At 34.6% G+C, this 14,235-nt stretch overlaps 1 protein-coding gene across 2 annotated transcripts in view; it reads left to right on the top strand.

Annotated features, from left to right (window-relative positions):
* Window positions 1–13,161, top strand: part of LOC122813679 (zinc-binding protein A33-like) — a 263,871-nt gene extending 250,710 nt beyond the window's left edge. For both annotated transcript variants that reach the window (XM_044086128.1, XM_044086127.1), the window contains exon 6: window positions 12,150–13,161. In XM_044086128.1, coding sequence (XP_043942063.1) covers window positions 12,150–12,697 — 548 coding nt within the window. In that variant the 3' untranslated portion in view covers window positions 12,698–13,161. The remainder of the gene's footprint in view (window positions 1–12,149) is intronic.
* Window positions 13,162–14,235: the final 1,074 nt, after the last annotated feature.

Raw genomic sequence — 14,235 nt, 5'->3', positions numbered from 1 at the left:
ATAAGGATAAAAGGGATACATGAAACAGAATATAATATAGAAGAAGGTTTGAAAATAAGTGATGATGATATAAATTTGAAAACAGTGAAAAGTGAATATAATTCCATTGGCAAGAGTAAGAAAAAGAAAGTTTAAAGGTATAAGTGTAAAAGAGAAAATGGGTAATGCAAATGAGATAAATACGTCAGATTTATACATTTTCTGGTAGGCTACAATATAGACAATGGAAACTTTAGAGTCTTTCAGTAAATGTAGATAGTATCAAAATATAAGTAGAAGAATAGGCAGCCTAAATTGGTATAGCAAGTGTGATGCTGACTTAATATTGAAAGATATAAGATTTTTGACACAACAAGAGAGATTGCAAACAAATAACCTTCGGGGAGGAAACACAATATGGAACCTAAGAAAGGAATAATGTTCAGACATAGTTGTACTTTGTAGAAAGTCAATGAAAATATTGAACATAACATTGTCAATGATGGGAAGATTAACTATTGTGGATCTCAGATGGCATCATCGGGTATATACAATTATTTCAATATATACCTGTGCTACAAGTAACAATGGGAAAATGTAATACAATTTTGGATTGTGTAGCTATTAATATGAATATAATATTAATGGGAGACTTTAATTGCAATTTGAGAGAATAAAGAACAGAGGAAATAAGAACATTTTTGAAGTTATAAAATGTGGCAGTTTAATGATTTGGAATAATAATTTGTGATCATACAGTTGAGGTATATATAAGCTTGATATAAATTATTTTATTACATCACAATGTTTAAATATAGCTAAGGGAAAAAAACCTGTAACAGGCTTTTCACATCACTCAGCCATATGGATAGAAATACAAGAAAACAAAGATTATATCTGATTGGGAAAAGGAATGAAAAGAATAAATGTGAAATTATGGGATGAAAATGGGAAAAAAAGTTTGTGTTTATAGAAAGATCACATTTCCACCTGAGTGTGTTCTAAAAACTGGTCTGAGTGGTGGCTAGCTTTGAAAGTAAAATATAGAAAATGTTTGTTTTTTTTTTTTTTTTTGGCAGTCAGATGTAAGAAAGGCAGAAAAAAATAAATTAAAAAAATGTATAAATGCTTTAAAGGATTTGGAAAAGGATGAAAGAGAATATTATGCAATAGAACATAGACCTTAAGAAAGAATCAAGAGACAATTAAAGAAATATTATTTAAGCAAATATATTTACAGGGTAGAAAGAAGAGGTATGAGCTTACTTGAATGCCATTGTTAAAAAGAATGCTAGTATAATGAGAGAAATGAAAGTTGATGGAGGGCAGGTAAGAAGATCTCAGGAAGAAATTGTGAATCATAGGAATCATAGGAAGTTACTAGGCTATTGGCCCTGAGGCCCTTACAGGCTTAGCCAAGAATTTAGTCCATGTTCCAACAAGTCAGTACCCTATGCCATTGTCCAGCAGGTACACAGGTGGAATTCCAGGGGTGTATTTTCTGTTCTCTTTTCAGTTATCCAGGTTGTGCTTGACATGGAGAGGGAGTGTATTCCACAAAAGGGGGTCTCTGGGAGACAAATATGTCCCACCAAGTCCTATTAATGTCACAGACCAGGTTGAGGTCACGCGTGTGGGTTATTTGAGTGAAGCTTGACTTGTGGATATGCAGCAGTTCCATCAGAGTGGGGTCTGAGATTGCTTTGTATGCCACACAGAGGTCACCTCTGAGGAATCTGTAGGAGACTGAGCAGATGGACAGGGCCTTTAGCCATAAAGAACATATTTCAAGCTAGAAGGAAATTACAAAAAAAGACAAAAATAATGGCATGTTAAAAATTTGACAGAAAAAGAAAATAAGAAATTAGAAAATGAGATTTCCTGATAAGAATTAGAAAATGTACTTTAAGTTAAATTACAGTCAGTTTCAGGATCAGGTAGAATAGGATAATGATTTTATAAGACTTTTATGGATTGGCAGAAAAATACTTCTTAAAATTATGAATGGTTAAATGAAGGTTTTGTGTATAAAGAGTTATGCATTAGCATATTTGAATTTGTATGGAAAAAGAAAGATAATTAAATTGAAAATTGGAGGCCTACAGTACTGAACAATGCAGATAAGATTGTTATGAAAATAATGCAGAAGAGAATGGAAAATAACATGAAAACTAGTATTGAATATAGCATATATACTTTAAAGGGAAAATATATAATGAATTATTATCAATAGTAAGGGAAAATGTGGATGATATAAATAGGACTGATAAAAACAAGATCATGATCGAAGATTTTACTTTTGATACAGTACAAAATGAGCTTTTGTAGACAGTTATGGCAGAATGTATGCTGTTCTGCATATAATAAAAATAAAGTAAGAATTTTATTGAGTGGTTAAGTGAAGAAATAGCTGTAAATAATGGCATACATCAGAAATGTCCTATGAGTAGCATATAAAAAAAGTAATCTCCATGGTATCCTGGAAGTCTCAGACAACCCACTAAACAAGTATAGGGGGTCCAAAAACAAAACCGTATATGAAACTTCTCTGTGTGAAAGATTTTCAATCCATATATATCTAGTTAATCACTGTATATTAATCAGATCAGGTAATGGTAGTAAAAGTAAAGTGAACTTAAACTTGCCCTAATTAAAAAAAATAAAAATATATATATCTAGTAATTCTGTACAATATTTCATATTATATATTTTTATTATTATTATTATTATTATAGTTTTTTTTTTTTTTACTTAGGACAAGTTTAAGTTTGCTACTTCTACTACCATTATCTGATCTGATTAATATACAGTGATTAACTAGATATATATGGATTGAAAATTTTCCACACAAAGAAGCTTCTTACACTGTTTTATAAGTAGTGTATTACTTGCAGTAGTTATGAATATATTAGTCAGAGATGTAAATTTGCAAATGAGAGACGCTACTTGTATTACTAATGAAGGGATAAAAATTCCAGTCATGATTACTTATACAGATTATATTATATTAATTATGAGAAACAAAGTCTAGATTAAAGAGTTTATATGGTGTATGCATCAAATGTTTAAATATAATAGGCATTACTTTAGAAAATAGTAAAGGGCTGGGTGATATAGTAAAGATAGGAGTATGTTTTGATGAATGAAATTTCTGTATTAGTAATAAGTTTTGTGGTACAAATTTAAGTGAGGAACAATGGAATAGGATACTAGATGAAATAAAGGAATTTTATTGTTTTTGGAAAATATACAAGGTAGTATTTAGTCAAAAGGTTTATTTGATTCATTCAGTTATACTGGGAAATATTGTAGCTAGTATTTACATGTTGCCAATAATCTTTGAAAAAGAAATACTACAAGTATTTTTTTTTATGTGGAGTTCAAGATTGAATCCAGTGAAGAGAGGAGTCGTATGCATGGACAAGGAAGATGGAGGTTTGTGATTTATAAATCCAATTAGATATGCTTCTTTTCTTGAATTTGTATAAAGTTTTGTTTTGGGGAAAATTATTAAAATGAAAAGTTAGTAGTAAATTTACTAAGGTACAGATGTAAGCAGCATTGAGATGTCAAAAAAAATCAAAAGAGGAAAAGCATGTTTAAATGAAGTAATGATGTGTTATCAAGAAAAAAGTATTTTATGGAAAATAAAAATTGATGAAATAGAAAATGAGTGTGGTATAAAAATATCATGATACAATATTATTATTATTTTAATCCTTGGGCTGAGCTAGCAAATAAAAAAGGTAAAGCTATAACAATACAAAAATCATGGTGTAAAAAGCAAGTAAAATCTCAAGATGTTTTATGGAGATTAGTGAGTAATACATTACCACTAAAGGGAAGTATGCCATATAAATAAATCATTGAAAGAATCTATATATATATATATATATATATATATATATATATATATATATATATATATATATATTGTGGTAAAGAAGAAACCACAGAGAATGATTTATTGCAATGTGTGAGGTTTGCAAAATTGTGGGTAAAATTGTGCAAAGAAAATTTATTTGAAAATATAAAGATGGTAAATGAAATAAGTATGGATATGATTATGTATGGATATTATTGCTATAAAAATAAAGAATATGTTAATAAATTAGATAAAATATTTTATGTTTGTGGACCATTTAGAGTGAAATGCTAAATGAAATCATGTTTAATGATAAATGGAGACTAGCAGTAATTTTAAGAAAAAATAGATGGTGGTTGTAGAAAAAAGGAGTGGGGTTAAAATCAGATAATGAAGGTTTAAGTTAAGAATGAAAAGCAAGATCTCCATGATTGTATGAAATAACAGAAAGGAATATAATTTTGTACTGTATAAATCTGTAAATATGTAAGTTTGATAGGTGTTGTGGGATTTTTTACATTTTACAGACATCAGGTTGATCAATTCAGCACTCAAAATCATGAGTATCTAATGTAAGACAGCTTGCCAACATGTGAAAAACATCATACACAGACACATCAGCCCCATGTCCCACTGGGCTGGTGTGAGTCTTGTATTTTAGTGTTTGCTTGTTTGAGTTGATAGTAGTAAGCATTGGATAAAACAGAAAAAACAGACAAAAGTTATATATTTGAAAAGGACAGAGTTTACATTTTTGGTTTCAAAAAGAGCTTGATCTACTCTTTCAAATGTAAAATTTATTCAGCCTTTGCTTCATTGCGGTTTGTAAAAGTACCTCTTATGCTTTTTCACTCTATATTGCTTAGTTCTTGAATTGTATACAATTGAATAAATTGAACAACAAATGAGTGCTAATACCTTGTGGTGTCATACTGTACATTTCACACACAGTATGTGTGGTACAACAAACTACTTCCTGTCTCTAAAGAATCAAGTTTAGACCCATTTAAAACATTCCACATTTTCATATTATTTTGATGGATATGCATGCCTAGCTTTTTGTGTAGCACGTGAAGGCCACAATATAACCTTTAAGCATTAAATCATTAAGAAATAAAGTATTAGAGGTACAGCCTCAGACAAATTGAAAGCACTGAACATTTAAGTTCCCTTTTATCATTGTCATATAGTAATGGATTTGGAATATTTACTGTTTCTGCAGTGAAAGAAAAATGGGTTGTTTTTAGAGTTTCCATTTGTAGAATTAAACTACTGATTGTCAGTTCTTCACTTGGTACATTACTGAGTTTAATAACTGATGTAGCAGCATATTAAGCCAATGGCCCAAGTGCACATTACATGAATCATTCATTATAGTCTGAATTTATGAATTAGTATGGGTCACTCAGATGCAAGTATGTGAAATCTTGCAACAAAATGTATTTATTTATGCCTGACCCTTTATCCTGGAGGGATAAACAACCCCTGAGCATGGCCCAGATGATCATGTTTGATTAGTAGTATAGGTTTTGGATGAGCTTGCAGGGGAGGATGTGAATGAGGGGCTGATTCTGGCTCATTCATCCTGGTGGGAGGGAGATGGCATCATTTACTTAACTGGTAATACATACAATAATTTTTTTTCCACAGGGAAAGCCTAGCAGGATCTGCTGCATAACAGTGCACTGCTTAAGGAGAGGACTGAGATGTGTGGTTGCAGGCATGCATCCTCATGCATGGCAGTACTTACTGATTCCCCCTGAAAAGCTGTGAAATAGGAAGGTGTTAAAGCCACATTGCAAAAAAAAATCCTTCTCCCACATGCAGATGATAACACTCAATCTGATAAGCTTCCTATCATATACATGGAGTTAATGGCTTATAGTTTTCTAACCTGGGAGAGTGAATGTCCCAATTAAAGTATCTGTGTGCACTTTATGAGGCAAGTTTAAGTAACAGGTTGTTGAAGGTGGACATAAATGTACAGTTGTTTAGGTTCCATAACAGTAGATGTTATAATAGATCACTGTTGTGGTAACTGTAACTACAAGGGATATATCCTGTCAAGGATGGGATGTCTAGCCAGTCTGTAAAATTTGACTCCTTCCACATGTCCCATATATACTCCCTCAATATGAGAGTATGTTCTGGGTGAACAGGGACATACAAGCATGAAAGAACTCCGAGATTTATGGTCCAAAAGTGATGTTGAACCCTGAAGCTCTTTAAAGACTTACATCAAATCCAGCAGGTATTGTCATGTCAGAAGACAAAGGTAAATCAGGGTACACACCAACTTGTCTGTGGAAAGCGAAGGACTAAAAGCGGGAAGGTGAGAGGGTGTTAATACTGCAGCAGTGATCTAGTCAAACATGTACTGTTTTAGAAAATTAACTTACACAACTGAACTATGTTCTTCATTAGATTATTGTTGCATTGTTCAATATGTGACATTTGCCATAGCTTAGGAAGAAAGGTGGATGGAATGAATCAATGTCTAGAAGCCCTTGAATGGTGTCTTGTAAAAATCCAGCTCTAGGTCTGGAGACTGAATCAGACCCCTAGAAAAATGTGCATAGGCTAGACCAAGTGTCAACCCCTTTTGAAAAAGCCTCAGAATTAGCCACAGATGTAGTAGAGTTAGCCCTGAATTTATGAGGTAGGATTTTTCTATGATGAGTGTAACAAAATTTAATAGATTGACACAGGCTTCTAGAAATGATTTAGAAACTGTCTGTCCTTTCTTTTTGCCATCAAAAGACAAAATAAATTTATTAGACTTTCCAAAACCCTCAGTCTTGTCCAGATTAAATCTCAGTCATCTAAGAGCATCTAAGGTATGCATAATGCTTAAATAAAATGCAACCATTTTCCAGGCCTCTCTGAAAGGTGTCCTGGAATGGAACTGTTTTAACTGTATACTGAGAAAGGGAAACAAGTTAATTGCTTGAGGAGTTCTCTGTAAATGGACAATGGTATGGAAGACCTCTGGGTGCAGAATCCAGTCATTAGAGTCTATCCTGGATCTACTTAGTGTCTGCTATTATGTCCCACTCTAATGGGATGTATATGGCCTGCAGAGACAGTCTGTTGTATATTGCCAGTTCCCAGGCAATCATGGTTAGTATGCAGAGGGAGAAATTACTTTCTCCCCCCTTGTTTCTATATATCCCATCACTGTGGTGTTGACTATTACCACTGATAATGGCCCAGGGATGCACAGCTGAATTAAGGCTTTCATAGCTTTCAATAGAACTTGTTCCAGAAATGAGGCCTGGATGTGCCTTGAACCTTGATGGCTTGGGTTACTGCCCTCCATGAGAAGTCTGAAACATCTGTCATGACTAAGTAACAACCAGGAAGATAATGAAAATATGGGAGGACCTGGCTTTAGCAAGACACGATTAGGCCAACACAGGAGTTCCTTCTGTATGAAATTGAGCCCTGGGATGAAGATTCTGGATCCAATCTGATTTGAGGTACCACTGAAGTTTCCTCATATTTAATCTGACAAAAGGAAACACTGGTATGGAAGAATCAATGAAAATCAGAATTTTGATAAACTGCACTGCAGTGGACATCTTCGGAGGAACCAAATTCAGAAAGTGAGCTCAACAAGTTAACAGTTTTTTTCCTGAAGGGAGGCATGCAAGGTGAGTTATTTATCAGGAATCCTTGAAGAATCCCTATTGAATGTCAATACTCGTAATGCCAAATGCTGACAAGTAAAAAAAAAAAAAAAAAAAATTCAGGAGAAGAGCAAATCTTGAAGATCACTCTCCTCCTTTAAACGTCTTTTTTGCAGTGGAACAAGCCCTCCTGCACATCTCCCCAAACTTGTATATACCAACTCTGCCATACCTTGGAGTAAAGGGAGTCTTCTGGCAAATGGCCATCTTGGACTTCATATATGTCCATCCATTCTTTCAGCTATTCAGTCTGCTTGTTTCAGGACTCAGTCTAAGAGGTCCTGACAGTTCAAATGGTTGCCATCCTTGAAACACTAAACTTTGAGGTGGGTTTAAGCACAACCTTTTTAGCTTTAGTTTGAATCCCAGAATTCTGAAAGGATTTATGGTGAACCAAAGAGCAGCTAGGATGTATTAGACTAATGGAGCATAGATGTGGCAGTCATCCAAAAATATGGAAAAATATGAAAGCCCTGAATTCTGCAAAAGGCTACAACTGGGTCCATTTACTTTATATTCTTGGAGCAGTAGAAACACTAAATATGTATTCCCAAGTTAAAGAATCTTATGAAAATCCTGTACATTTTGTGGATTGGAATATAAAGGTGGATATCCTTAAAGTACAAGGTTGCTAGCCTTTTTTGGTGGGGGAGGGTTTAGGAAGTTAAGTCATCATCTTGAATTTTGGAACCAAAAGAAATATCTTTATCACTGAAAGCTACAAAACTAGACTTGATGTGTCCTTTGTTGGACTGAGAAGCATTCTAGGATAAAAAAATTTGCCTTTTTGAGATGAGAAATTTCTTCTATTACACCTTGAACAGAAAATCTAACAGAACTAGAGGACATGGATAGATTTACATTTTTTGACAGATAAGGGTTCCCTGATAGAGGTGGGAAGGATGCCAACTGAAGTCAGTTACCACCCTTGATTATTTTTAGAGTGCAGTCATCTGAAATGAACTTTTTTTCCAGAATCAAAGGCAGGAGATTGCCTACAATTTGGCAAGATGGCCAAGGTGCAGAGGGGGGATGGAATGAGATAAGGAGGTATATATGTAGTCATTGGATTTTATTTTGAAAGGAGAGTCCTTGGGGTCCATTTGGTTTCCCTTTTTAATCTGCCTTCCATGTCTTTTTGTATCATTGCCTAGCTGGCTTTTTGGGGCGTGTGTCTTTAAAGGAATTCTGAAGAAAGGACCAGAAGAACATAGCTAATTCTTGATAGCGTTTTTTGACTCCTTGTATCAGCTTACCTATTTCTCTAGTACTTCTTCTTAAGAACTAACAAGCAAAAGGACTGTGGCAGTAAACAACTGAGTGTTAACATTCATTGCAAAGCTTTGCTGTGCCAGTAGCATCGACCCTGGACGCAGCCTCTATTGTGTCACAAGCACACTTCATAGCATGCTTAGAGACATGTGAAGCAGCGTTTAGCATTTCTAACAGGAAAGATTTTGTTTCAGAGTTAGGAAGTGAATCAAAGGTTTGCTGCATATCAGCAAAAATATATAAAAGATGCTTAGACTTGTGAGTTTGGAAGTTTGTAGCTCTAAAAGTCAAAGTGGAGCAAACCTTCTTACCAAAAGTATAAAAGGAATGACTATCCTTGTTATTTAGGAAAGGGTTGGAAGTGGAAAAGGCCTTAAATACCTTAGAAGCTTTGTTCCCATCCATAGAAATAACAACATGATCTGCAACATGGTTTCTGTAAAGGAGTTTGTGTGTGTGAAGTACCCTGTAAAATCTTTCAAGATTTCACTGGTGTAGGGAATCAGTGGAAATGGAGACAGAAACACATGCATCATTCAAGGCCCCTAAAACTGGGGGACTGGCTATTGGTTTAAGGGAATTTATACCCAGTAATTCATATCTGTTCTGTGATTCTGCAACTTCCTTACCCTTATATTTATAATATTACTTAATTTTTAAAATTGGTATTCTCACAAAGGAATTTCAGTGTGTGTGTGTGGGGGGGGGGGGGTGATCAAAGTAGAGGGTATCTGGTGATTCAAGCCCACAAGTTTTAGAGGAGGATAACTTCATAGGTGTGATCCAAGCCCTCCGTATCTGATTCAGAAAGACCTTCTTCATCTGAGTAAGAGATGGATATCATTCCTTTAACTGGTGTAAAAACTGGAAGTAAAGGCTGAAGAGACAGGATTGCCCTAATCAAGTCTTAGATAAAATAATACCAGTCTCCCTGAAATGTTTTCTGAGTACAACATAACAGAAATAGGGGGCAAGTGTCTTTTTAATCCTCAGTTTAAGAGACTCTAGCCATAAAGTCTTAGGAGTGACCAAAGGCCTGATTTCCATCAAAGATCCACTGAAGTCCTCCCTCACCAATATCTGGTGAAGAACCTTCTTCACCCTTAGAGATTATGATGTTAAGTTATTCCTTCTTTGCCAAAGCCTGACATATGGTCTGAATGGAGGGGTTTAAATCAGGGATCATAGTGGCCTCCTGAAGGGATGCACTAGAGGGACCAAAAAAATAGACTGATGTCTGAGAATTGCAAAAGTGCCTCGGTGGAAATGTCAGACCTAAACCACAGAACAGGAGAGAAAATCCAAAATTTCTTGGATACCTCTTTCAACACCATTTACTTATTCCTCTGAGGGAAAAATCTGCTGAAAGAGATTCAATCACCATGGTCTTGTAGATTAACTGTAGCTCTTTTTAAATATTTTTAAACAAGTTTTGCCTTATGCTTTTAGGAATAAACAAAAGGCAAATCCAACAGAAACTAGTATTGTGTTTATCCATTTATATAAAACACACACGTGGAATTGTATCCTTGTAGGGAATATGTCTACTATGTAAATATTTGCCCTACACACAGACATGCCCACTTTCCTAGCTGAAGTCAGCCACCAAACTCATGATGCTGAGCTCATGAGAATTCTGCTTAAATGTTGTAAATGGCAATACATTTTTGAGTTTTTGCATGGCTGTACATCTCTTTTATACCAGTATGCACAATTGTTCTAATGGATGACATATGGGGCACTAGGAAGGATTCTGAAGCTTTGTAGACTGGATGAATATCCAATCCTTGCGGGATACATCCCATATAGTTAGGGCTACTGCAGCAGTGATCTATCCTCTTGACCATATACAGTTCCAAATTATACAACTTGTGATGCAAAATGTGTATATTTTTGCAGTTTCTTTTCTTTATAAGTTGTTACTAGGTGGTAGACCAGTTAAGCCTTTTTAAACCTTGCTGACAAGGATGGTCCCCTGAAAATTTTCTTGGATCTGAAAAAATTCAAACATAACATCAAGAAAGACCGTTTCCACAATGTATCACTACCTAAATTAGTGTACAGGCTACTATATTTCCATTTTACTTGTAGCAATAGGAAAGCCTTGTGTTTGAAAAACTCAAATAATCAACTTTGACTTGTTTCCAAAATAACTTACAGTAAATATTGACATATGAAATTACGTACTAATGAAATGACAAAGCATGTTGTTGCTCTCCTAAATGAGAAAGTTGGTCTTAATTATCCATCACGGCTTGTTAGTGTATGTAAATTACAACCGCTGTCTACCTTGACATCATTTTGTGGGTTTGGTCATACAAAAAATAGATTGTGAAACCAAAGCAGCAATTTATATGATAAACCTGTTTTTCAAAACCATTTGCAACTTTAATGTCAGGAGTATACATATAAATTAAATTAAATGCAAAACTAAGATACTTTGAAAGTAAAAACATAACCAAAAGTAGTTATGAGGGAAGGCTAGTTTCTCAGAGCAGGAAATAAAAAAAAAATCTTTACTACATGATTAAGGGATGTATTTGTCCACTCTAACTGCTGAGAATTTAATGCAGAGGAAAATGATTAGAAGGTGACCTTTATTAGCATGTGATTTACCAGGTTCTTACCACCACATATTTAATTTCATCTTCTAATTTTGAAAATGCCAATTGTACTACCATTTTGTATGCCACTGAAATGGTCTATGAAAGCACACCTTCCCAGGAAAATATTGCTGAACTGTCCAGATTTTTGCAGAATATCCAGATTTTTACCTCGTACTGTTGGTCTGTTCCTCATGAAAGCTTTGGTTCCTGGCAAATTAATGATTAAATTAACTAAATAATAATGGACATTTCAGCTTCAGACTGTGTATCCTTCAGAAAATACATGTGAATGCAAAACATTTTATTCAACTTTCCAAATTTATAAGTGCAATATTTAAATTCTACCCCTGATTTTGGGCCTTTGTCCTCTTGTTATTTTTCACTTTGTCCAGATTTCTAAAATGTTGATGGGTATTAAATGAGTTTTCACCTTGGTCTGGCTGGTTCATCTGAAATACATTTTTTGTATATTTTAATAGCTTAATATGCTGTTGATCTACTGTCATTATAGGTTACATATTATAAATGTTTATTTTTTAATTTATCACCAACAGGTTGCAAAATGTATGCAAAGTGAGCATAATGTTAATTATGAAGTACATCTTTGTGCACAAATATAAACCTTGTATTGTAATATAAGCCTTACATTTCACTGAGGTATTGACTATATGCTAGTTGTAAAGTATTTTCTTTTTATTTTGATAAAAGAATATGACGTAAACAGTTTTATTTTTACAGGTCTCTCTAATCTTGTATTGGACGCAAAGACAGCACACCCTAATCTTATTATATCCGATGACCTGACCAGCATAGAACATGGTAATAAAAGACAGAAGCTCCCTGACTACACTGAAAGGTTTGATGGCTGGTACTGTGTGCTGGGATCAGAGGGATTCATGTCAGGTAGGCACTACTGGGAGGTAGAGGTGAAGAACAAGACTGAGTGGTGTGTGGGTGTTGCCAAAGAGTCCATCGACAGGAAAGGATTCATCTTACCAAGCCCTGAGAAAGGATACTGGACTTTGTATCTTAGCAATGAGAAGACTGGGTATGTAGTATGGGATACACCACCAAGGCGTCTCAGACTTGGGGAGACACCCCAGAGGATCGGAGTGTATCTGGACTATGAGGGTGGACAGGTGTCATTTTATAATGCTGACAACATGTCCCATCTCTACACTTTCACTGACACCTTCACTGAGAGACTCTATCCTTTATTCAACCCTTATACTAATGCTGGGGGTAGTAATGCAAAACCCCTGAAGCTCATTTACTTAAAATTATAGTTCTGACTGAAAACTCTTGGTGTACTGACATGGAAGATAAAATGTTTCTACTGTATGAAAAGTATGTTCGTAAACTCAACACAGAGAATGAAACAGTACAAAAACTGAAGCAGATTTACTGTCTGACAACCTTAATGTGAAGGGAGAATATTAAAGAATAACAGCCTTCACAGAGAAACAAAAACACATGATGGCAAAGTATTTTTGAGATGATATTCTGTTAAATAAATTGTGCTGTTATTTTAAATTAGCTGTTTGAATTGTGCAATGTTCTACGTATTTCTTAAGACATTCTAATTAATTTTAAATCTTGAATTGAAGGTCTGAGCATTAATAATGTTTTGACATGTAATATAGAATTGGCATAAGTTTTAGCAACACATGACTTTACTTTTCAAAGTCTGTACTCTTTTAAAATTATCTTGAATATGAAACCTGTATAAATAAACCACAATTCTAATTTATTTTTTTATCTTCTGTCTTTTTAGTGTTGATAACTTATTCTGTGTCTCAAGCCCCAGTTTTGCCTTTCATTCATCAGATTCTGTGTAGTGCCATAGTAGATGTCACTTTCTACTAGTTATAGCACATGCACTGGCCATATAAATGTGGATTGCTGGTTCTTTCAAGTACTAGCATCTACAACAGTCCTCCCACACCCTGCCCAAATGAAGATCAACTGCTTGTGTTGTTAGTAAGAGTAGAGTAGCACTGCTTGTTTTATATAAACAGTCATTTGTAAAGACTGTTATAAGCAGCACTTTGTAGGGACTGGTGGTCTGCTCTATAGCCTAGGATAGTATCCTACAGTGTGGTCAGTGTTGATGGATGTAATTAAATTAGAGCTGCATTTTTTATTTAATTTGTGATACTGTAACTGTCAGATGTCTTGCTTTCTAATTTGATGAAATTAAAAATTAGTTTTATTATATCATTTAAATTATTACATAACCACTGACAGTTTAATACAGAAAAAGTAACAATGGATGATTACATTACTGACATATTTGTGCTGTGTCATCTGTAAATATTGTGAATTGAAATATATCAGTTCATGATATGGATTTAAATTTGAATCCTGGCCTCGTAAGATTTGTAAGGTCTGAATTATAGTGAAGATTCTTTTCCCTCCTCCTCCTCCTCCTTTGTTTCCTTCTCCTTCTTGTTATAAAACTGACCAAGGCAAAAGCACTGCCAGAATCACCCTTGTAACTGCTAAGTGTATGATAAAATACACAAGTGTAAACATTAAAAGGATTTTTGTTTTATTTATTGCTTTTCAGAATGATGCATTTTATATAATCACTGGTGAGATGTTATACACTAGAATATAGAAATAGCTTCTGGTGGGATGTGCTCTCAACCTTTCATTTTTTTTTTGTTAATGATTCTCCAAGACATGCACAGTGACCCTGCTCTTTAGCCCGTCCTCCCTGCAGTCGAGTGACATTTGAAAGACATGCGTAGAATGGGCGTGCCTTCGTTGAAGGTTGGGCATCGAGCTGGCACCTCGGCACCCATAAAAAAATCTGCCAATC

This window comes from Protopterus annectens, chromosome 10.part0, assembly GCF_019279795.1.
Source record: "Protopterus annectens isolate FY-2018-M chromosome 10.part0, PAN1.0, whole genome shotgun sequence".
Classification (NCBI taxonomy): Eukaryota; Metazoa; Chordata; order Ceratodontiformes; family Protopteridae; genus Protopterus; species Protopterus annectens.
This window is presented reverse-complemented; position numbering and strand designations above follow the sequence as displayed.